The sequence below is a fragment of the Apiospora marii genome, assembly GCF_038362585.1.
Source record: "Apiospora marii strain CBS 49790 chromosome Unknown utg000011l_segment0_segment0, whole genome shotgun sequence".
Classification (NCBI taxonomy): domain Eukaryota; kingdom Fungi; phylum Ascomycota; class Sordariomycetes; order Amphisphaeriales; family Apiosporaceae; genus Apiospora; species Apiospora marii.
The window spans coordinates 2002098-2025988 of NW_027117382.1; the positions used below are offsets into that span (position 1 = coordinate 2002098).

Here is a 23891-nt window from a genome sequence, read left to right on the forward strand (position 1 = left end):
GAATAGAAAGCATCTGGTAATATACATTATGTGGTCCATGTAATAATAAAAGTCTGTTTAGGCAGACATCATTCCAGAGACGAATGAGAAACCTCCTAAAGCCTTCCAATGCCTTCATTTTGTGTATGATATATCTAAAGGGACCACTGAAGAAGTGAAACTTTCATTGTTTGTTTCCGGTCCCAAACTTTCTTGTTTGCGACATCGACTTCTTAAGCAGCTGTATTATGTGAAAGGCGTTGTTTCCGGCACTGGTACCAAGAGGGTGAGTACATGGCAGATATGCTGTTTGAACACAGTGCTCTATAGTGTCCAGTTCCCCCTCGTGATGTTCATAGTGCCAAATCTTCTGTGTATCTAAATGACCTATCCCATCTGGTAGCTGGAGCTGGCCTTTTGAACTTTGCACCATCTGATTGGCTCCATGACTGACAATGACAACTTCAAACCCCTTCGATGTGCATTGCTCTAGTTGTCGACGTAAAAGCTCGTTAACATCTGATGCAAGGATATTGTACTTCCTCCTAATGTGGTCTTCGCTCTGTACCATCAAGTCCAAATGATTGATCAATTCAGCGGAGGAGGAATGGACATGCCATTGTAACGACTCTGGAGTCAGTGACTTTTCTGGTACCCATGTCGATATCCCAATCTGTAAAATATCTCCACTATCAGGCCCTTCTCGTGTAATTGCATTAATAGCAAGAAACATGATTGCCTCATGCTGAGATCGTGATATCCAGCCTAGGAGCTTTCCATATTCTTCGGCACATGATTGAGTGTATGATGCTGAGTCAAATCTAGAAGGACCGTCCCGGATGGATCGGACAGGACGATGCTCCCACAGATTGATAAGAAAATCGAGACATATTTCTGGGAGTGACCATCTAAATGGGCGAAGTTGACTGAACGATATAAAGATATGAAATAAGCCGACCATGTTTAACTATTCGTCTGTAGAAGTTTGACTGTCCTTGAAAGTCAATCTCCACGTTGAAATGACCTGTAAAGACTTGTAAAAGAAGGAAAATATCAATCGCTCTTCAGCATATTTTAAGCCTACTCATGACTGCAAGCGACAATAACCGCCGAAAGCACGTCGAGATGAAGTATGTGTCTCGAACCCCATCCAATTGAACGCTACCAATATAACCGGTTGGCCGCAAAGAATGCCATAAGCGCCGGGTGGCCTCGATCACGGGCCTGTGTCACCGTGTGGCGTGCTTTGTCTGGCATGTGCGGTGCCGCCTCGAGGAATGTCGGGCGACCATGAAAGGGGGCAGTGACACCAACTGAGCCGAGTATTGCCGCACTCGGCTTTGAGCGGCTTTACCATTCGAATAAAGGAGTTGACGGTGCACAAGATAAAGAACGCCAGCGAGGCGTACGTCATGAGATATCTAGATCAAGGTTATACGAGATCGTGTGATTGGAATGGCAATAAACGCTAATGATGGTGTTTAATAGAAAGTTGATATGTCAAATAGTTGCTCGGTATAGCGACTCAAATGTCCATTAAACCGCTGGCTGCCGCAGCGATGCATTCCTGCGCCGAAACTCCCGCTTCCCATATGTATCCGTTTGCTTCAAAGACGCTAATACCAATTACCCGTCCCGTTATGTCTGTGTAACCATGTAATCACTGCAAGTGATCTTCCAATACGGACTCGCTGATTGAAGACACTATCATGGGACGAGCAGAGCCGTGGTCGGCACTGCCAACCGTCACATGTAAGTAGCTTCATATGACAACTTCGTCATTGAGACGCCCTTCCCAATATCTCCCTACACTGCTCCAGCCGCCCATGCGCCTCCTGTAAGAGCTCCGAGTGCGACTCCGCCGCAAGGCTACCCACGGTATCCAGCAGATCAGGCAGCCCCGTCCCTAGGCTAGCCGCCGTGGTCTTGTCAAGTGTATGCAAGTTGGCAACACTGGACAGGTACTCAGCCAAGCTCACCTTCGGTGAATTGGCCATGTGGTAAGACTGTTGCGGATGATGTAAACCTATCGCTGTAGAGCGTGACCGATCATAGCCCAGGGCCTGGACGAAACACCATATGCTCAGCGTGGCGTAGTACAGGATCCATGGCCGGTGCGGATCCGGATCGTTGCGGCACGAGTACTGCGTGTTCTGGATCAGCCCGCCGGTGCCTACGTGATACATGGGTCGCGGGCGCTGAAAGGGATCGACCAGTACTTGGTTAAGCAGCTTGAATGCATGAAGCACCGCGTGGCGCGTCGATGGCTGGTTCGACCACGTCCGCATTCTGCCCACGACATTGCCAAAGTCGCGGGTCGTGATCTTGCGCCCCAGCAACCGCTTGGCTCCGGCGTAAACCTGGCAATCGACAATGTCGATATACAAGCTGAACTGGGCGAGGTGGTACAGCACGGCAGCACTCTGGATTAGTCCGTTCGCCCCCGTTTTGGCCTCGCCGTTGGGGTTGGGGTCGTTCGTGCCCATGGCCTTGTCGAAGCTGGACTTCCACCCGTCGAATGCCGTCAAAAGCATCTTGGACCACTTCTCCCGCCGATCAGAGGGCACTCCTCCCCGAGCTCCAGCCAGCTCAGATGCGTCTCGCGGTGGTTGAGGTGCCACCCGACACTCAAAAGGCCGCTCATGATGATCATGCGACCGAACGAATGCGTCGGTACTTCCTTCCCATGAATGGCTTGTTTCAGCCCGTCCAGAAACGATACTGGCTTCACGCCGTACATTCGAAGGCTCGCTTCTTGCTCGCGGACTTTCTCTGGACTGGCCGCCAGCCACAAGGTCTCGTCGCAGGGCAGCGGTAACCGTATCTCGTGCGGCGCCATGTCGGCAGTGTGACCGAACATGGCAGCGTGGATGATGTCCATCATGAAGGCCGCGTAGACGACCCGGTGCATTGCTTCTGTGTCGGCCCAGCGCGACCACCACGTCCTCGCATCCGTTGCGGCCGGATTCTCGTTTCCGACCTGGGCATCGGGCGGCGACTCACTCCCAGCGCGTCCGATCAAGGGGCTGCCGCGTCGCAGGAGCGTCAGCGTCACGCTATGGTATATATGAGCTCTTTCGTGAAGCTTTCGATTGGAAAGCATCTTCTCGTAAAACTCCACAAGCAGCAGCGCCTGTGCAACCCATAGCTCCGTAGGCGGGGCGGAATCATTATCCGTGACGATCTCCCACCGAGAATACGTGATGACCAAATCCGCAAACGGACCCCACTCTCTGTAGGTGTCCGTAGGGGCTTGACTGCTGAGTGAGGCGGCGCCCAGGCCAATCATGACCATCAAGAGCAAGATGGCGCAGCGGTTGGACGAGAAGGTGGGCTGGTGCACGATCGGCATGCGCGGTGACACCGACTCCCAGAACTGTCGCACACACGCCCGCATCATCTCCAGGCTTAATCCCGGCAGGTCGTTGTTGGCCCCTTGCATGACGAGATTCGGCATAAGCGCGTCGGACGAGGGCTGCTTCTGCCGGAACACGTCGACCCACCTCAGCACCTCGCAGCGGCGCATCTCCGATACGAGATCGTCCGAGGATTCCGTCGCATGCGTCGAGGTCGACCCCAATTGCGACCGGCTCGTCAAGGACTCGTGGTCGTAGTGGATGTTGTTGTTGAACGCCGACTCAAGCCCGCCGTCGAAGAAGGGGACGTTGGCCATACTGATCTCACCGTAGCTGCGCTGGGGATCGAATAGCCACATGGCAAAGTTGTCCCGCGTCAAGGTACTATCGTATTGTGAGATTGGCATTGAGCTGTAAGGCAGAAACGACGAATGAGTGTGCTCGGATCCCATAGGCGGTAGTGCTTCGCGGCTCATGAAGCTTGGCTTAGGGCGCATCATGTTCGCTGGGTCCATTGGCCCAGCAGACCATGCAGTGCTGGGAAGGACCGGGCCTGACGGGACGGGTGGCAGCGGGTGTGACTTGGGCCGTGACACATCAGAATCTGGAGTCAAAAGAACGGACGCATTCAGAGGCGCGCTCTGCAATGGAGGCTGTGGGAACGGCTGGGCGGATTGGGTCTGCCTCTCGGCGACCATGGCAGGCGACAGAGGTAACACAGGCGGCTCAAGAGGCGGGGATTCAGGAGGCATGTTGAAACTACTCGCACGATTCCGCGGCTGATAGCTTGCAGAGTGGCGCCTCTCGTGTCTGTCAAGAAGGTCTTTGCGCACAAAGGCTTGGTAACAGCCTGGGTGCTGACACTTGTAAACCACTTTTGGGTTATCTGTACAACTCGGAATGAGTAACGCGAATTGCAGGCGAATTGAACCATGGAAAAGGGGGCTTACGGTTCAATTGATGTCGCTGAAGGTGCTCGGCTCTAGAGTAGACCTTGGGACACTCTGTACATCGAAATTTCTTCTCGGCGCCTTTACGGCTGGCACGTTTGTAGGTGTAGCCGGGCGCACTTGGAGACTGCTGCGATCCCTCGGGCGACGCCATCGCTGGAGACGGACCCATTCATTGCCGCCAAGCTACTAGGTGTGCTAAAAGAACACCGAGATGCCAAGATCAAGCACAAGTAGCTAATTAGCGCAGCATCAAAGATTGAGATATAGATTAGGTAGAGATTGGGTTTGGTGAGATGAGATGGAAGGTAACCTTAGGAGCTGAGATTCGAGAGCGCGGCAAAGTGGGGAGGCGGGCAGCTCGGGTCAGAAACCGTCGGGGTCACAGCGCGTGGGGGCCGTTCTGGGGGGAAGGAACCTCTGGGGAATAGCGTGGGGGACTCCCTATTTTTGGGGTATTAGAGGCGCCAGGTTGCTTTAATCAAAGCGCTACGGTGCTACAGGCGCAAATGCTGGCGCGGCGTCAAATCCCGGTCGGTTATTGCGCCATTGACGGCCACGATCCAACAAATCCCACCAGAAACTTGGAAACTCGTCAAGGAACATAATCAAATTGTACATGTCTATTATCTATTAATATGTTTATACGCTTATGAAAAAGAAAAGTAACTGATGAACCTGAATCATGCCTCCGATCTTCCTTTCGCCCCGCGAAATGTGCCTGTCCTGGGTAAACTGCTTACACCTCGGGCCCGAAAGCCCTTCCTAGTTGCAAGCCACCAGCTCGCCCAGTGCGACCTGAAAGATCGCCGCGTCTCTGGGGAGACACACCCGCTGCGAGAGTGCTTTAACGTACCGCCTGGTCTCGTCCCGGGTCATGCCCTGGATCTCGTCCTCGATTTCCTGGACGGCACTGATAGTCAAGCAGGTAATGTTGCTGCTGACTGCAGATAGCATCGTCCGGCAGATGCACAGGCGACAGCGAGTCGCCACGGGAAGGACCTCTTTGATCACCTGACTGTCCTCTCCCCGGGAGAGGTGCTGGGTCTCCTGGGTGTGTCCGCAGGTGTACTCCCAGACGGTGGCGAAGGAAGGCATCTTCAAGTAAAGAATGTGTAAACGTTAAAGAGTGAAAAATAGAGGCTACTGATGAAAGTGAGTGTCTGATGCTGTCTGCTAGTTTTGGCTCTAGTTGACTGACCGGGGGTGAGCTTTATACATTTCATACAGAGTCTATGGGTGGTCTAGAATACTACTCATCATGTGATTTAAACAAAGAAGCCTCATAAACAATACTATTCACACACGGGAACTCTTTGTCTCACGAATCTTTGCCTTTTGGGCTTTTTTGTACGGACTGGACAGATCTTTGTTAAGCGGTTCCAGCCACATATCCAGTACCTGCAAGGTCCTTTCTCAGTCCTTCTTATTCGACCAAAAGCCTAAGACAACCGCCTTCAATGGCTCACGTCAGACTGCATCTGGGAACTGCTTTAATCTAGGTTTGCTGTCGAAGATACTGAAATATGGCTTGACTGACCCGAATAATACGCCGTTTCCTCGAGCGTATAAGGGCTTTCGGGGTCGTCGGTCTGATGATAGAAAAGAAAGTGATATACTTGTACTGTAGGTGGAATCGATACCGTCTGGATATCGCGAGATACACTCAAAGGACTTGCATGAAAAGCACGCAAGCTGCTGTGGGGCTATTTGCAAATCGAAGAGTCTTCTACAATGACTCCTTGTTAGGTGACTGCCTTGTGACCAATGGTGGACCCGAGCCTCAGCCCCTATATGCCCCTTTCCCAGGCAGCATCAGTGATTTGGACTTATCATAACACGAATCAATGATATTAAGTCGAAATAACGAAAATTACCAGATTCAGAAAATCATCGTCAATGCCTATGATATGATCACAGTGCTGCGAAGCAGATGGGTTTCCGATTTGATGAACAAAGGTTGAGCATTAACTTCGACACATTGTGGGAACTGCTGGACATTGCTCAAGTTGAAAGTAACGATTTTCTCAACTTCAGGAAAAGCCTGTCGCCTTTAAGATGATGACCTTAGAAATCACGGCAAGTGGCGGAGTGGAAGGGGAGTTGCCCCAAGCCGGCTCCGCGGAAAGTTGCCGATCGCCATCGGCTAAGTGCCGGGGGGAAACCTCCACACCCCCGCTCCGCTATCGCTGAACCTTTGCCCCCTTGGTGATAACGCCATCTTGGCGCAACCCACCATCCACACCCCGCTTGGTCTATTCTGCTACGCAGTGCAGACGACCAACAACATCAGCCAAGGAGAGAATACACACCTTATCACGGAGCAGTCCCGAAAGAGGCAGGCGATGCTTTGAATGGCAATTTGAACAGTCCAAATCCCGGCTGAAGTAACATCGGCCAACACCGACATCTGCGATCGTGCGGCTCTTGCAGATCTGGCATAACTCTGCGCCTATAAGTATGAAGGCCTTCAATTTCGTTTCTCAAACTCCTGATTCTCAGGCACCTCTATCCTTTGATTCGCCCCCTGAGCCCAACATGGCCTTCGAACCCCCCTCCAACGTCGTCGTAGTCGGCGGCGGCATCGTCGGCGCCTCCCTGGCCTGGCACCTCGCCCACGAGACCAACGTCACCGTCGTCGCCGAGCACCCCGGCGGCGTCGCGACGCCCAACTCCTTCGCCTGGGTGAACGCCGCCTACGACAACCCCAAGTTCTACTACGACTTCCGCGTGCGCTCCATGAAGCGCTGGGCCGAGATCGCCGACGAGATCCCCGGTGGTCTGCCGCTGCACTGGGGCGGCTCCGTCACGTGGAGCATGCCGCCCGACGAGCTGGAGAAGTACGAGAAGCAGCACCAGGCCTGGGGCTACGACATTGTGCGCGTCAACCGTACTGAGATTGGCGAGATTGAGCCTGGGTTCGAGGCGGAGTACGTCCCGGAGTGGGGCCTGTTCGCCGGCGGCGAGGGGACTCTCGAGGCTAGCGTCGCGGCCCAGCAGCTGCTCGACCACGCTGTCGAGTACATGGGCGCTAAAGTCATCGTCAACACCGTCGAGAGCTTCGTCAAGAGCGACGCCGCCGACGACGGCAGCACCAAGGCCACCGGCGTCCTCACCAAAGACGGCAAGCAGATCCTAGGCGACCATGTCGTCCTCGCCGGTGGCCTGGGCAGCGTACAACTCCTGGCGACAGAGGGGATCACACTCCCCGTCAATGGCCGACAGGGCATGCTCATCAACACGAAGCCTGTATCAGAGAAGCTGCTCAAAACAGTCATCAACTCGGACCAGCTGCACGTGCGCCAGACCGTCGACGAGGGCCGGATCCGCGCCGGGGCCGACTACACGGGTGGCGACCCTGGCGACAATCCACAGGGGGATGCGGACGCGCTCTTCGAGAAGGTACAGGCGGCGCTGGTGGGCGGCGACGATCTCGAGTACGATTATTACACGATTGGCACGCGTCCGGATCCCGAGGATGGGATCCCCATTCTTGGCGCGACGGGACTGGAGGGGCTTACGGTGGCGGTCATGCACTCTGGGGTCACGAATGCGGCAATTGTGGGTGATCTCTTGACGAAGCAGATTATGACGGGTGTTAGTGATCCTGCTCTTGTCGACTTTCAGCTGGACCGCTTCAGTACAGAGCACTAGACAGGAAAAGCAAACCTAGTGGAATACAATTGTAGAGAAGCATCATCATACATAATTTCAATAAATGTTGCAGCATACGAATTGTAGATACCCTGACGTCGTAGGGAATTAATTCAATGTAAGAGAAAGTGATTATAGAAAAAGAAAATATAGTACCCATGGGCCGAAAAAAGTGACCGCAGAGGGAGTTGAACCCTCTTGCCTTTAAGTATATGGATAAGAATACTACCGCTAGGCTACACCGGCCCGGTCAAGGGAGATCTATGTCATTGGGACTTATAAAGTGGCAATGACAGAGGAAGTATGGCTCTTGTCTTCAGGGGGCTTTGGTTGCGAGTGAACTCAAATCTCCCGAAGAAACCCACCAGGGAGGGGGCGTTTGCTGAGCCACGGCCAACACAGCCATAGGATACAGTACCATTCCTCACTTCCACTGAGTGAGTGCAGTATCCTGCTCCTCCAGCTTCGCATACTTCGCACTATCCCTCCAAACCATCCGCCGCTTCCGCGCATCCGCCGCCTCCGGCACCACCGTCATAACTTCGGACCCGTTAAGAAACTGTCCCCTCAACCTATCCCCCGCCTCGAACGCCGCCGCCAGCACGTCCCCCGACGACTTGTACGTAGTCCGGATCTCCCCATTGGGCCAGAGCCACGTGAGCAAAGGGGCGAGCAGCGGGATCACGATGGGCCACATGAGCACCGAGACGAACCAGTTGCCGCGGCGCAACAGGCCCGTGCCCATGACGGCGGGGTCGACCCCGACGGCGGACAGCCGATGCAGGATCGGGTCGGCGTCAAGGCGGCGCTGGAGCTCGGCGATCATCATGACGTTGCACATTTTGGCCACGCAGTAGCGGCGGGTTCCGGCCTGACGGGCCAGGCTGGTCGGGTCGTCGTTGCTGCTCCAGGTGCCGTGGGCGATGGCGTCGAGGTTGTCGTCGCGGAAGAAGAGCTTCCATTTCTCGTCCGCGTATTGCCCGTCGAACGAGTGGGAAGGGTGTTCAACGCTAGTCGGACCTCTTATCAGCTGCTGCCTACGAACCAACCTACAGACAGGCCAGATTGGTGAGAGCATATTGACTTACTCGTAAGAGCTACTTCCAAGTATAATGACACGCCCGACTTCCCTGTCCATACTCTCGAGTAGAAGCATGGTCAACAGCCAATGTCCCAAATAGTTGGACACAAACGCCACATCAAAGCCTTCATCAGTCCACAGCTGCAGACCCGCATCCGTGTACCCGGCGAGTAAGAGAAGTGCACGGATGGGCGGGATCTCTTCCGCTGCAATGCGGGCCTTGAGACCACGGGCAACATCGCGCACGTCGACAAGTCGACATAGTTCTAGCGACATGATCTCATAGGAATGCGACGGAGGTGCACTTTCAAGCACGGATTTGAGCGCAGCGGCCTGAGAGGCATCGCGGACAAGGTAAATGCCGTGATAGCGAGCAAGCTCCGGCGTCGTGATGATCCGCCGGACGATGGCACAGCCCAGGCCGCCGTTGGAGCCGGTCATAATGATGCTTCCCTTGGAGCTTTCCATTCTGGCTTTTGATGTCGCAGACTACCTGAGGGCGAGTCAGTGTAGCGTAGCTCGAGATAAGGATGAAGGTTGGTTGTTCCCAACACTTGCGTAGGGTTACATTGGACAAGCAAGGGATGGGAGGATCTTCCGGGCGTACCAGAAGCCCTGTCGGCACGTGATCTTTACGTGTTTGTTCCTGGATTATATTGTCGAACTTCACTTTGAAGCCCATTATTCCCCCACGATATATTATGAGAACGATAAGCATCACGTAGTGTATGGGCTTAATGATTTAGGGGACTGAGGTATTTCACCCGTCGCAAAGAACTGGTCGAAATGGCCCACTGTACTATATAATGAATTGCTTCGCTACAGGAAACGCTTTTCTAGAAGTAGCCTAAAACATGGCTAAGCCTGGCTAAAGTGCTATCAGATATAGACAGCTAGTCTCAAATGTAACACAATGTCGAATAGGAGTTGGTATGTGCGGCCAGAAAGGGGCCACCTGCTAAGTCTTTTGGGCTTACACGAAAATAGAAAGGGAATTAGTTAAGGAACAGCCCCTAGCTAATTTATATCGAACGCGAATTTGCTCCATCCACGAATCTTCTTGCCGTAAAGGTAGAACACAATGGGCGCCGGTATGAATGCCACACACAAGAAGCCCAACACCGAAGTTGCCTAAGAGAAATTTTAGTACCACTTCATATAAACAACAGTAGGTCCGATACGAAGACGGAAGAGAGATGAGGAGAGAGTTGAACATACCCACGCCACTCCGAGGTTGGCAAACATAGGTGTCGCGAAAAGGGGGAAGCCGGCCGCCACGGCGCTGCGGATGATGGTGTTGGCCGCCAACGCGCTGTTGGCATCGACGAGGTAGCACTCGATCAGGTAATTAAGACAAGGAACAAAGACCATGTTGATGCCGCAGCCAATGAAGGGACCGGCGAGAACTTGCGGAACCCAGGTGATGTTTGGAGACGATGTCCATGCAAACCAAAAGAGGCCTGATAATGGGTGGCATGTCAGTTCATATAATTAAACAGAGTTGAAGCTTTGCTTACCAATTGTTAGAAGGAAGCTTCCAAGAATCATCGTTGGGAGCTGGTCCTCGGGAGCAGGGCGAATGCCTAGTATATATTTGTCAGTGGAGGGTCAGACGTTGAGTAGTATCGCAATTTACCCTGAGCCAGCTTCTTATCAACAATCTGAAGATGTATAAACGTCTGGATGATGGCCGCCCCCAGGTACCCGACCAATAGTGACAGGAACGGCAGCGACGATACACCATCCTCCCACTGCCGCACCGTGCCGAAGGTATAGGGAAATGCCTAGACTATGTTAGTGATCTGACTCTTCACTTTGCGCATGCACACTTGTAGGCTACTGACCTCAAAGGTAAGATATATGACCCCGTAAATGAGACTGTTGTACATGCATATGCAAACAAGGATCGGCTCGCGAATGAGCATCTGCCAGGGTTTCAGACCGTATTTGCGCAGCAGCGCCCTCGAGTCCACGGGGGCGTCGTCTCGTTTCGAATGCAGAGCCCAGTTCTTGGTTTCGTATCGGAGTCGCTTGGCCTTCTTCTGGAGGATGATGGGGCCCCATGTCTCCTCGAAGCATATAAGTACGAGGATAAAGAAGAAGGCGGAGATGATCAAGGTGAACCTAGACGTCATAACGGAAATCGAGTTAGAAGCGGAACAGTACGCTGTGGTAATCTTTGTGATGATCGATGGGAAAGTTGCTTACCACATGGTCCATCGCCAGCCGAGATTCTCATTCTTCACCGTAAAGCTTCCGATGATAGGCCCCATAGTCGGACCGATGACGATGGTCGCCGCCCAAGCAATGGTAGCGAGCCCGCGGGTCCGGATATCCCAGAGATCGACAAAGACTCCAGGGACGACAGTGACGGTCGCGACACCCCAGCCCCCTTGCATGAACCGACAGATCATGATGGTGTGCAAGTTCTGCGCGCAGGCGACGCCCACGGTAAAACACATGAAGCCGATGTAACCGATGACCAGGGGCCAATACCGTCCGACATACCTGCGATCGCCAAGGTCAGCTTGCCGGGCCTCCAGCTCCTCTCCACAGAGCACCGTCTCCAAGTTGTCAACCTACTCAGAGGTAGGGCCCCAGACCCAGGGGCCCGCAGCAAACCCCAGCACGTAGAGGGTAACATTCAAAGTAGTCACCGTCGGACTAACTCCATACTCCTTGGAAAGCACGCCGATGGCAGACGCCAGGATACTGCTGCCGAACGAAACGGAAAACGTGCAGAGGGCGAGCACGACCGTCGTCACCAGCTTCCGCTGCCAGCTCCAGTTCTGCGGGTTCTTCGGATCGTCGGGCCCGTCCCAGTCGACGAGGTTGGCGTCTTGCGCCGGGCCCTGCTCGCCTTGCCTCACGGATCCATCGTCCTTGTCTTTGGGCCCAGACGGCGCCCGCGTCAGGTCCTCTTCGGTCGGGGCTTTGGTGCTGGAGCCCGGGGTGTGGCGTACGTCTTGCAACTCCAGCGCGGAGGCGCTATTCAGAAACGCTTCTCGATTCATGGCTATACCGAGGAAATTGGCCAGGGGCAAGGTTGCTAGAACGAGCTTGGAAGGCTTTGCATAGCCGTCGCGGCACAGCAGCCCAGCTCTCGGGTGTTTTTCTATCCCTAGCTGGCTGATTAATCCTCGCTGATAATACATGACAGGCGGGACGGACTTTTCGCTCTCCGTGGCTGGTGCCGAAGCCGCGAATTTGTGTAACCCGGCTTACATGGAGAGGGTGTGCTCTGGACCAGGGTCCGAACATTACGACTGCCAGCGAGCTGAAGGGGGGCATGAGGTAAGATACGAAGACCTGAGTGGCCTGTGGTAGTACATCACCTAAGCACATCTAGCTAAACACATGGCATAAAGTACAGAAAAAAAAGTACAGGAAAAAAAGTCCCCTTATCTTCAATGTCATCCTGGTTGTTGGGTATTTTGTCAGGTTTTGGATATTTCGGTCAATTATTCGACTTTTTCTCCCGATGTCTTAGTCAGTCCACGGCCCCTTCCCCGTAGCATCCGATTGATCGATGATGACCGCGCAGCTGGGTGGCTGTCCTATTTGGCCGGCAGCCGGACATCTACATTACTCCGAAACAATCTTTGTCGGGCCGTGCGGTTGTGCGTATCGACTGCGCTTATCTTCTGTCACTCAAAGCCTGCCACCCAAGCAGCTCTCCCAGATGCTCGACACTTCGTCCGCCACCAGCTGCGGCTCCGTGGCGATGACGGCATGGCCACTCGCCAACGCCTGCACGAAGCGGCTGTTGGCCGACAAGAGCAACTGCTCTCGCTGTAGGTCCTTGTCCCGCCTGTCGAAGTCTCTCTCGACAAACTCGTGCAGGCTCTCCAGTACCCGCCTGTCTTCGGCATCTAGGTCGGAACGCCGCCGAGTGGCGGCAATGACCCGTCGGTAGTCTCGCTTCGTGTCGCCGCGGATGACGGTCACGGGCTGCATCATGAGGGCCATGGCCTCAAACTGGCCTTTTCGGGCCAGCAACTCGGAGCTAACCTCCAAGAGCGCCGTCTCGCCCGCTGACGTGTTCTCCTTGGCCTCCCTCTCGGCGTCCAGAGTCAGCCGGTGCAGCTCGTCGGCCGTGTAGCGGTCCCCGCCTGCCAGCATGCCGGACTGGTCGAGCAGCGCCAAGCCTCTAGGTCCGGCCAGCGAGACAAGCGGCTTCAGGGGCTCCTCGATGAGCTTGTAAGCCCTCTCCTGGTTCGCGTCTATCGGGACCAAGCCGGCCACGTCAAACGGGCCCAGCATCTCCACCAGCTCGCGGGCCACGAGCGCGCCGAACGAGTGTGTCACCAGAATGTAGGGTGGGAGCACACCCGCCGAAGCGAGTGTGTCAAATAGCTCTCCAGCTAGGGTCTCCGCGGTGCGGCGGCGGGATTTGGTGGGCGCAGGCGGGCTGCGACCGTAGCCGGCTCGGTCGTAACAATAGCTGCGGATGCGCGGGTCTAGAAATCGGCGGACGGGGCCCCAACTGGAGCTGCACGCGCCGATCCCCGACTCGAATATGACGACCGGCTGGCCCGGCTCCCTAGGCGGGCCATGAGCGGACAAGAACAGCTCGGTGCCACGCGACCCGCGCACAAGGCCCTCTAGAGGGGTGTCGCCCGTCACCCAGTCTCGGTGGCATGTGTTACCCAGTTTGGGGTTGCGTGCACCAGCTTCGGCGACGATTTCGTACTGCTTGACTGCCATCTAGGCTAGAGTGTAATTACTTGTATCAAGAAGCAGTTACTGTATTGGGCTCGGACTTCGCCATAAATTTGATGCATGCAATCACAGAGTCTGTTTTCCAACTATTGTTGAACATTTCATTGTCTCTGCTGATTTTCGCGAACCCTTTTCCCCCTTTTCCACTGGAGTATGGCCACCCGTAGACATAACAAGGTTTGGAGCCAGGGGCCCACTCGTTTCTGGTGGTGCCACCTGAGGGTACCACACCACATAAACGTACACTGCAACCGCACCTCCTTATGCTTGATGTTACCTGATGGTGTCTTATACCAATCTATCCCCCACGGTGCCCACTTCTTCATAGTACTGCTTCTTGCCGGGATAAACACGAAGAGCATTAGTAATCAAACTTGGCGAACGAGTCGTGAATATGGGCATCCCAACTATTGACATATCACATTTCTACGAATTCGAAGAACTTGCAGAGGGAAGCCAGTACAGTGACCCCTCGACGGAGCGGAGCAAAGCTATCAATGCCCTCTTGGCCTCCATCTCTACGCATGGCGCCTTCAAGATTACCGGTCACGGTATATTGGGGAGCACCATCCAGCGGGTTTTCGAATCTGTAAGAACGGGGAGAACCCGCCGCACGCCACAATCACCCGTTTTACTAACTCAGAAGACAGAGTGCAGAGTTCTTTGACTTACACAGACATATCAAGAAGTCGGCCGTAAGGCCACGGCTCAAGAATGGTCGACTGCGTGGATACCGCGGACCAGAATCGGTGGACAGGGACTCATCTGTGAGCAGACACAAACACGATTGTTACGAACTGTGTGTTTACAGTACAACTAAATCTAACTGGAGTTACAGGAAACGTTTATAATAGGCTCGTCACCAGACGGACAGACAGCAACACCATGGCCGGTGGGAGTGCGAGGAGAAATCCTCCAGATGAAGATGCAGCCGTTCTCTCGAGACTGCGCCAACTTGCATCACGATCTGCTCCACATCCTGGAAGAGGCGCTAGAGCTGTGGGAGAACGAGCTGGTTTCGCGATGGCTCTTGGCGGACGGAGAGGTGCACTGCGATCACCACCCCACACCAAGCCCCACCACCTCCTCGGCGGCACATTTGGAGGGTCTTGTGTCACATATGGAGGACCGCGGTGCTCGGACAATGCTGTCACTGGCCTTCCAAGATAACAACAGTGAGGGAGATAGTAGTCCTGTGCGGCACTGCTGTTCGAAAATGGATACAAATCAGGGTCGGGCGGAAGATTGATCGCCCCAGAACAAACTTACAGCCTGAAGAGGCTGGGCAACGATCCAAGTACTTTGTCAGTTATGTCGGGTATGAGGATAGCACTGTGTTTGTTACATAAATTAATCGGAATGACATTATTATTATTTTTTAGCCTATCACCAAGAGAACCTGTGCTTCCTTCGTCGTGATACAGGTCTGATCAACCTACATAGGGCAATTAGATATATTACACTCTGGAACTCTTCAGCCTGAAAGCTGGTTTACGCCTCAAAGTGTGTCCCAACGACACGAGGAGTGGCTCATCACCAGATGTTTGGCCCAGATTCACGTGGTGGCCAATGAGGGTGGTGCCACTGTCAGGGATGGGCCCAGCAGCCCCTGGTGCCACTCAACCACCCCTGTCCCGGGACTATGTTTAAACCAAGTGTTGAAATAGACTTTGAGTCCCGACACTACTGAGACCCGCAATGGATCCTTCTGGGCCCCTACGACCTTCCGCCCGCATGATGATCTACCAAATCGGCCGCGCCCAGAAATACCCCCGTTCTTTCAACCCGCATCTTTGGGACCACGCTTCTCAGTCTAGCCCCAAGGTTGGTTGTCGACGGTCTCCGGCGGCCAAGGAGCCCGGTCGCCAAGACCGAGGGGGGGTGTGCCTTGAGCGGCGTTGCTGTCTGAGCCCGGGGATGCGGACCAGAGTTGGCTCGGGCACCTGGCTGAGTGGTCCCCGAAACTGATGGCCTGTGCCTTGCCCACATGACCTAGGAGATCATTCCGCCGGGAGAGGCGTCGCAGGTTGCATAACAAGCTCTCGTTCGGCGATGTGAAAGGGGACCTCGCTTGAAGATGGACTACCCTGGGGTAGTTGGTGTCCTTCAGGGGTAGCTGCAACGTTAACAGAACCTCGTGGCACTCACAGGCTCTAATCTGGATCCCCGAATAATTTTTTTCATTGAAACCATAAACTTGGCAAGCGTTTCAACGTGGAGCAAGCATTATACGACTATACATACGCACGAGGTATGCTGTATCGAGTTTTACTCTTCACGTTTGTTTGATTTGCGGAGCCTCCCCTGTAAAAAACAAGTCTTATAGATGGCATAGGAGTCTAGAAGCTTTCGAGAAGGGATTCAATACAGTAGCTTCAGGTTTTACCGCGAGATGCAGTTTTTGCCGAGTAAAAGCTTGACATGCATAATGATGATACCCAATGATGCCTTCATTTTAACTGTGCTCCTATCACGAGTTGAATGTTATTACGACACCAGCGAAACCCTTGTATTCTCACACACGAAACTGGAAACATTACATACCAAGCTCACCAAGATCATACCCGTGGCCAAGTCGGTATGATTCGTTTGTTTAATGGCGTTGGAAACATGATCAACGCCCTTTGAGTCCTACAAACGGCCAATCGCTTAACGAAATTCATTTGATGAAAAGATGTAACTTCCCAAAAACAACGTAATTACTCCGTGCAGTGACGGCTATCTAATTTTATCCTGAAACCCCTTAAGCGAACACAAACTAGAGGCAATGTACAATCGAGAAAGCCTTATCGGCCACATCATATCAAACCAAATCCATGTGCGTACCCAGATCCTACCCCACGTGTGCCATCGTCCCTTCACCCCCGCCCTTCTTCTCCTTGACGCTCCGCCACTCAAAGAACAGCGACGCCAGGAAGCCCCCCACCCCGAGCCCCATAGCCACCTTGAACGCATCCTGCAGCCCGCGCGTGTACGCGAGCAGCACCGCCGGCCACTGTGCCGCCTGCCCCGCGTTCTCGAGGGCCTGTTTCAGCCCCGTCGCGCCCGTCGCGAACACGAGGCCCGCGTCCACTTTGGGGGCCAGCTCCCGCAGCCCCGCCGCCAGCCCGTTCTGGAACACGGCCTGCCCCACCGAGACGAAGAGGGAGCCGCCCAGGTTCTGGAAGAAGATGAGGGCCGACGACCCGACGGGGATGTCCGCCTGCGCCAGCACCGTCTGCACCGCCGCCTGGGGGATCTGGAACCCCGCGCCCATCCCCGCGCCGGCCAGGATCTGGAACCCGATCCAGGTCGCGTCGGGCATGTCGGCGTGGTACGTCGTGATGAGCCCGGCGCCCACGGCGAAGAGGGCGGTGCTGCCGATGAGGAACGGCGTGTAGAAGCCGAAGCAGGAGATGAGGGCGCCCACGATGCCCGAGGCCACGACGAGGCCCAGCAGCATGGGCAGCATCTGGATGCCCGACAGGATGGCCGAGGACCCCCGGATGCTCTGGAAGAAGATGGGCAGGTAGAACATGAAGACGACGGCGGAGCCGCTGAACATGATGACGAAGACGGACGCCGCCGCCACGGTGCGCTGGCGCATGATGCGCGGGGGCAGCGTGGCCCGGTCGCCCAGCCGGACCTGCCACCCGACGAAGACGACGAGGAGCAGGGCGAAGCCGACCAGCAGGCCGACGATGCGGCCGTCGCTCCACGCGTACTGCTTGCCGCCCCACTGCAGGCTCAGGAGCAGGCAGGTCACGGCCGCGACCAACAGGGCGGCGCCGGCCAGGTCGAGCTCGCGCAGACGAACCAGGATGGACTTGGCACGCTCGTCTTTGGGTCGCGGCGGGGGGTTGAGCACCAGCATCACGACGGCGGCGGAGACGGCCCCAATGGGGAGGCTAGAACAGAAACACAAAGTCAATACAGTGGACCCTGAAACGTTTCCCGAAACGGGAGGTGAAAAGGCTCGGGGGTGTGTAGCATAGCATACTTGATATAGAAACACCACCGCCACGTGACATGATCCGTGAAGGCGCCCCCCAAGAGGGGACCGGCCACAAATGCAGCGCCCCAGACGGCACCAAAGAGACTGAAGGCGATAGGGCGTTTCTCAAGGGGAACTGTTTCCCGATGGGCTCAGTCAGTCATCATAGTAGACCCCGAGACGAGGAGTATATGTCATGTTGTTTATTGTTGTTGTTGAGGAGGAGGAGAACTCTATTCAGAGCGGGAGGCACTCACCAACAAACGAGGTAATCACAGTGCAACCCGAGAAAATCCCGGCCACACCCAGACCGGCAATGGCGCTGCACAAGCAGGGTTAGCCCGGCCAGCAGCAATCTTCGGGGACCGATTAACGGGGGGGGCAGATCAGATTGCCGTCCCCCGTCCCCGTTGAGTAGGTAGTATTCTTGGCTGAACTTACCGACCAACGATCAGGACCGGGCTCGAGGGTGCCACGGCGCAAATCAGGGAGCCAACCTCGAAGAGGAAAATAGCCAGCAGAAAGGCCCACTTCGACTGTGACCGGGGGAAATTGAAAGCATCCCGAGTCAGCCCAAATATGGATCGGCCCGGTAGATTTGAAAGGCAATCGAGGGAAGGCAGGGATAGAACTCACGTCGAAGCTAACGTAGATGCGACCGTACGACGGTTGAAGGGCTGGGGAAACACGCGCGAGTCAGCGGGAGACCGGGGGCGGGGACCAGGGGGGGACATCCGGATAAGACGTACCGGTGCTCGTGAGGAAATAGGCGCTGCCGTACCAACCCACGTCCTGGTGTTTACGGTCAGCTCAAATGAACAAGTTGGCCGAGAAAATGAGTCGCGGGCAAAATTCTAGGCTGTTGCGCTCCAAGCACGAACCTGGATGGTCTTGAACTCGTCGGTGATTTTAGGGATGGCGGTGCCGATGATGGTCTGATCGAGGGCGACGAGAAAGACGCCCATGAAAAGCCCCGAGACGATCAGCATGGCCTTCCACATCGACGGGTACTCTATGCTGTCGGCCAAGGTTTCCGAGTCATTGTCGTCGCTCTGGTGCACGGTATGTTCAGATGGCAGGGCGTGGGGTTTGCTGTCAGAGGCGACGTCTGTCCCCGAGAGCTCAGGTATGACCTTCTCCCGAGTTTCTTCGACGGGTGTACTGTTTTGCATGATGATGTTGGTCGCCGTTCAAAGTCGAATGGATCGATGGGGTTGATCTGATAAGACGGCCTGGGTTAGTCTGCAGCAGCCGGGGTCTTATAACATGGTCTTACCCCCTTCCCAGTGCAATCGGCCAATCGTTTGGTTCCATCGTCGTTGCGGGTGTGTTTCCTCTTCTGTCTTTCTTCGATGGATGTGTTGTTCTGACTTCGTGGCTGGCCAGGGGTGCCGACTCGGCGGTTGTCTCGTGGTGGTGCCACTGCCAAGGATTACCCGTCGTATGCCCTTGGCTGCCAACTACCAGCAGCAGTTAGTGCTTTGTATGGAGACACTTACCAGGATCATGTATAACTTTAGAATTTGTGACCCGGGTCAGACAAATGTTTCACGTGGAGCACCATCGTACCATGCGAACGCATATATGATTGATTCAGGCGGGCCCTTCTAGACCTCGGAGTTTACTTCTAACTGAACAATCTAGATCATTTGCCTATTCGGCTCTTTTTGGGGGCGGGCCAAGCCCTTGTCGTGGGGCCCCGGGTGACTGCGGAGTGCTCGCCGAGGCCAAGTATGGGACCCCTAGGCAAGTCCCACGATTAGTGCGCTCGATTTTAGTGGCCGGCAACAGCACCGAGTAACCGGGTTACGTACGGCCTGCCACCGTGACCGACGTGGCTGTATCATACGTATTGCAAAGCCCGGGCCCCCTGCCAAGTTGCAGGCCAAAGTCTATTTGAGTATATCCCCAGCTTGGCATGCCAGATGAGACGGCGAAACTTCCCAGCGGAGTTCAGAGTTCGCTTGTGGCCCGATATCATGGTTCTGAGGCTTTGGGGAAACAGCGGTAGCTGTGCCCTTCCCATGAATCCGACAGAGGGAGATCCTTGGCAGTGAGAGGTTCCGCGCCGGTCAATCACGAAGCCGCTATACTCCATGGGGATGTTGGCACGTTCGCTCTTGTGATCCGGGCTCAGACGGCGCGCCCAATTAGAGCGACCAAACGTTAGTCGTATACCGGGCTCCACCCTTGTTATGCTGTGCAGCGGGAGCGGGAGCGAAGCGAGAGGGAAGCAAAGAAGAGAAGGTTTAGGGACATCAGTATAAAGAAGCGGCAGCGTAACGTGGCGCAATACTTTTGCATGCCTTGGGACGGAAACTAGAACACAGTTTCAATAGAAGACAGCGAGAGAAGAACCAAAACTTAGTCGGCCGCTTTCGTCCCAAGTCTTTTTGGTATTCTATTGGAGACACTCAGCAAATCTGTATCAACCAACCAAATTACTCGGTCGCAAACGAAGCTGGTGGCCGGCGTACTATTATGTCTATGCCCCCTCATTCGTTCAATGCCGTGGCCGAGGCGGGTGGAACTGTCCCTAGTCGGCAAGAGCAGCTGGAGGCGTCGCTGGAGGCTCTTATAAGTCTCGGAGGGCTGGGTTTCGACATGTTCCCGGGCGGGTCCCCCGAGAAACGCCATCTTGCACCGCAAATTCGTCATCACGATGCCCACCACCATACTACCACCACACCACCTTCACAGCACTGGGCGGGCCCTTCGTCTCATCACGACAGCACTTCCCCCGCCAGCCACTGCGGGCATGCCTGCAGCACTACTGGGCAGGCTCGCTATGTGCAGGCACTCAAAAATGCTGTCTTGCTCCTCAGCGGCGCCCAATCAATGCACGCCGGCGGTGGCAGCGGCGCCTGTCACAATAGTCCGCAGCTCCCAGTGCCACAACTCGACTTCGAGGCAGGCAGCAACGCATCGAGTACGCCGCTCACACCTGGCGATCCATTCAGCAACAACTCCTTAGATGATTACGACTTCTCCAACTCTTTCCAGTTCCTGGATTTTGAGCCTGGCTTTGGGGATAATACCGCTATGGATTACTATACGGCCAGCACGCCAAGGCAACAACCGTCGCCGCCGCAATTGCCTGCAGATACCATCCCAATTCCTGCAGATACCATCACGGTAGCAACAGCGCCGGCGCTTGCGCCTTCACCGCCGCCAGTGATCAACACGGGCGACAACACCAACAACACCACCAGGAACAAAAGACCGAGGATCAGCCCTGACAGGGACATCGCCTCTCCTCGACCATCGCCCTCGCAGTCACCCTCACCCCGAGACACCCAAAAACCATATCGCCCCCACGCCGCGGTCGAGAAGCGGTACCGGGTCAGTCTCAACGACAAGATCGAGGCTTTGCGCGTCTGTCTTGAGTCGCGAAAACGCCCGAAACGCCGCCATTGCCAAGCCCCTACGGGCGACGATGGTAGCACCACCGATTGTGGAGTTGCAGCAGCAACAGTAGACAGCCGTGGTGGTGGTGGTGGTCCCACCGTCGCATCTTCGTCCACCACCACCGCAGCCAACCCTGCGACCAGGATGAGCAAGGCAGAGGTCTTAACCGAAGCCGTCCAGTACGTCCAGCAACTGGAGGAGGAGAATGGGATCATGCTGGAGCAGATCGAGGCGTTGGTGGAGCGGATGCAGGCGACCCAGCGGGCGTTGCAGCTGCCATCCTTCGTGGCGGGCAGGACTTGATGTAGAGAGGGTTGATCATGTAGGATGCAGATAAAGGGCTCCTTGGAGCGTGTAATGAGTAACAAGGTCACCCTGGTGTACTTTACGTAAACATTCTTTATAGACTAGACGCAAACCCCTGTTTCTCTAGATAGAAAGTATAAATATTATTAGAGTTCTCGCTATTCGGCTCTCTGGGAATTACTAGTCCGAATGCAACAGCGTTGATATCGGATGATGGAATGCAGTCTTTACGTAAACGGTTCGTACAAAACAGTGGATATTCTAAACATTGTTCGACCCTTCAACAAGAAGCTGCGGCTGCCAGCTGATCACAAAGTCCCCCCATCACCATGTCCCCCTTCCCTGTCATGCCCCCTACACTGCCCCCGCCCGCCGCCGCAGCCTGATCATCAGGGGCCCCTTCTCTGCCAACGTGAACACCCGCTGCTCGGCGATCCATTCGTCCTGCCCCGGCTCCCGCACAAAGTCAAAGTGCCAAAACAGCCGCGCGATCGCCAGGCGCATCTCGGCATAGGCCAGGATCTTGCCGGTGCAGTCTCGCGGCCCCGCGGAGAAAGGCTTGCAGACCGCCCGGTTGTCGGCGGCGTACCTGGCGTCGTAGAGCGCGTGGGTCTCGGGCAGCCAGCGCTGGGGCGCGAAGGTTTCCGCGTCGGTGAAGTGCTCGGCCGAGTGGGTGGTGGCCCACTGGTAGACGGACACGATAGTCTGCCGGAATGAATGGAAACGTGAGCTTTTGATTCGAAGCCATGACTCAAGAAAGAAGAAAGAAAACAGCACTTACACCTTTGGGGAGGTAATAGCCCCCAACGTCGGCGCCGGGCGATACCCGCGGTGGCGTGTCCGCCGCAGGGGGATAGATCCGCAGCGTCTCCTCGATGACCGTGCACAGATACGGCAGCTGACTCGTGGCGCGGATACTGATGGCTTCGGGCGAGGTGAAGGAGCCGCGGATCTCGTCGGCCAGGATCTGGTAGGCGCGGGGGTCGTTGGTGATGTGGAACGCGAAGCCGGACAGCGCCGTGGCCGTCGTCTCCCCGCCGGCGAGGAGCAGCACCCGGCTGTTGACCAGCATCTCCTCGTGGCTCATGCCCTTGCCCTTGTTCTCCGCGTTGGCCAGCAGCATGTAGGTGATGAGGTCGCTGCGGGTATCGGTGCCCAGTGCGATCCGCGCCTCGGCCTGTTCGTCCATGTGGCGCTGCATGTCCAGAATCTTGTCGATCTCCTTCTTCCTGAGGATGTACGTCGCTATGGGGATGAAGCGGCCCAGGAGCGGTATGCCCGTCAGGAACATTCTCCGGGCATTGTCTCGGGTAGTGGCCGTCACCACGCCGACCAGGGGGTGTATCGAGTCGCGGGAGTCCAGGCAGCCCAGAGAGGTGCCGAGCGTCAGTTCACCAACAATGTCGAACGTCAGGTAGTTGAACCAAAGCATGATGTCGATAGGCTTGTCCTGGTCCGCATGCTCGCCCAAGACGTCCACGAACTTGTTGACCTGCTGCTGGAGATAGACCTCCTGGTCGGCCAGCGCGACTGGGGAAGTGGCATGGGCCATCACGCGGCGCTGCCGCTTATGGGCGTCGGGGCCAGCGCCGAGGATGGCCAGAGGGCCGAAGCCGTAGAATTGCCAGATCTTGCTGAACTCCTCGTTGTACCGCCGCATGAAAGCGGGCCAGGCCACCGACCCGTCGACGACAACCCGGTCAGGCGAGACGCGGACGACGGGACCGTACTTCTTGTGCAATGCAGTCGCGTCCCGGACGAACGTGCCATTGATCTTGTTCTGTATCTCGAACGGGAGGCTCGAGACTGCATGAAGTTTCGGGCCGGGAACCTTGGACAGGGGATGGATGTAGAGCCGATACACCGTTGTGATGACCCTATAGAGCACGACCTGCAGAAGCCGAAATCAGTAAAAAGAAATTGGTACCGAGATGAATGCTACTCACCAGGGCAGTAATTGCCCCGAGTGCCCGATGAGGGTAGATCACACCCTCATTCTTCTCGAGGAGAGTATGTATGGAATCCATCTTGTCAGGGTCGCGCTACCAGAGTTCTGCGACGTTTGAAACAAAACACGTCAGTTTTCAATTGATATGACAGACAAACTCGCGAAGAGGAATTAGAAATGAGAGGAATTACCTACACCTATACTACCCACGACGAAGACCTTGGCAGATCACATATTCAGAGGTTGATACACGACGAACGATGGGTATTGGCATGTGGAGAAATCATCGTCAATATCAGTGGCACCACGTTGTTTTCCGCGACCGAACATTCTGAAACAAGATCGAAGTGATTGTTCTCTGGGTTGCACGTGGGCTTCTTTCCCAAACATTTGTTCTCGCCCCACCCGCAACAGTGAGGGCGATAGTCGGGATATGCATGACTGGTGTCGGTGGTACCACCCGCCCCATCAGCCCCATCGACCCTTTAACGGGAAGGACTATCTAGTCAGCATC

The 23891-nt window shown here is 55.3% G+C and overlaps 9 protein-coding genes across 9 annotated transcripts; 3 read left to right on the forward strand and 6 right to left on the reverse strand.

The window, feature by feature from the left end:
• Nucleotides 1–1757: 1757 nt before the first annotated feature.
• Nucleotides 1758–4439, reverse strand: PG985_013717 (zinc finger protein zas1; the record flags this gene model as incomplete). Its single annotated transcript, XM_066833483.1, has 3 exons — nt 1758–2655; nt 2718–4221; nt 4286–4439. The coding sequence occupies 3 exons, from the start codon at nt 4437–4439 to the stop codon at nt 1758–1760; spliced, it is 2556 nt and encodes an 851-aa protein (XP_066678223.1).
• A 611-nt stretch (nt 4440–5050) lies between these two features.
• PG985_013718 (uncharacterized protein) lies at nt 5051–5383 on the reverse strand (the record flags this gene model as incomplete). Its single annotated transcript, XM_066833484.1, has 1 exon — nt 5051–5383. One exon carries the CDS (start codon nt 5381–5383, stop codon nt 5051–5053), a length of 333 nt encoding a protein of 110 aa, XP_066678224.1.
• A 1440-nt stretch (nt 5384–6823) lies between these two features.
• Nucleotides 6824–7939, forward strand: PG985_013719 (glycine d-amino acid deaminating protein; the record flags this gene model as incomplete). Its single annotated transcript, XM_066833485.1, has 1 exon — nt 6824–7939. The coding sequence occupies one exon, from the start codon at nt 6824–6826 to the stop codon at nt 7937–7939; it is 1116 nt and encodes a 371-aa protein (XP_066678225.1).
• A 424-nt stretch (nt 7940–8363) lies between these two features.
• On the reverse strand, nt 8364–9488 carry PG985_013720 (NAD(P)-binding protein; the record flags this gene model as incomplete). The annotated part of the gene is made up of 2 exons (XM_066833486.1): nt 8364–8949; nt 9028–9488. The coding sequence occupies 2 exons, from the start codon at nt 9486–9488 to the stop codon at nt 8364–8366; spliced, it is 1047 nt and encodes a 348-aa protein (XP_066678226.1).
• Nucleotides 9489–10037: 549 nt separating this feature from the next.
• Nucleotides 10038–12175, reverse strand: PG985_013721 (uncharacterized protein; the record flags this gene model as incomplete). The annotated part of the gene is made up of 7 exons (XM_066833487.1): nt 10038–10151; nt 10239–10480; nt 10538–10603; nt 10657–10804; nt 10865–11144; nt 11229–11528; nt 11604–12175. The coding sequence occupies 7 exons, from the start codon at nt 12173–12175 to the stop codon at nt 10038–10040; spliced, it is 1722 nt and encodes a 573-aa protein (XP_066678227.1).
• Nucleotides 12176–12671: 496 nt separating this feature from the next.
• Nucleotides 12672–13727, reverse strand: PG985_013722 (alpha/beta hydrolase; the record flags this gene model as incomplete). The annotated part of the gene is made up of 1 exon (XM_066833488.1): nt 12672–13727. The coding sequence occupies one exon, from the start codon at nt 13725–13727 to the stop codon at nt 12672–12674; it is 1056 nt and encodes a 351-aa protein (XP_066678228.1).
• Nucleotides 13728–14136: 409 nt separating this feature from the next.
• On the forward strand, nt 14137–14912 carry PG985_013723 (uncharacterized protein; the record flags this gene model as incomplete). Its single annotated transcript, XM_066833489.1, has 3 exons — nt 14137–14331; nt 14393–14541; nt 14597–14912. 3 exons carry the CDS (start codon nt 14137–14139, stop codon nt 14910–14912), a joined length of 660 nt encoding a protein of 219 aa, XP_066678229.1.
• Nucleotides 14913–20196: 5284 nt separating this feature from the next.
• PG985_013724 (uncharacterized protein) lies at nt 20197–21426 on the forward strand (the record flags this gene model as incomplete). The annotated part of the gene is made up of 1 exon (XM_066833490.1): nt 20197–21426. One exon carries the CDS (start codon nt 20197–20199, stop codon nt 21424–21426), a length of 1230 nt encoding a protein of 409 aa, XP_066678230.1.
• A 357-nt stretch (nt 21427–21783) lies between these two features.
• PG985_013725 (uncharacterized protein) lies at nt 21784–23456 on the reverse strand (the record flags this gene model as incomplete). Its single annotated transcript, XM_066833491.1, has 3 exons — nt 21784–22134; nt 22211–23320; nt 23376–23456. 3 exons carry the CDS (start codon nt 23454–23456, stop codon nt 21784–21786), a joined length of 1542 nt encoding a protein of 513 aa, XP_066678231.1.
• Nucleotides 23457–23891: the final 435 nt, after the last annotated feature.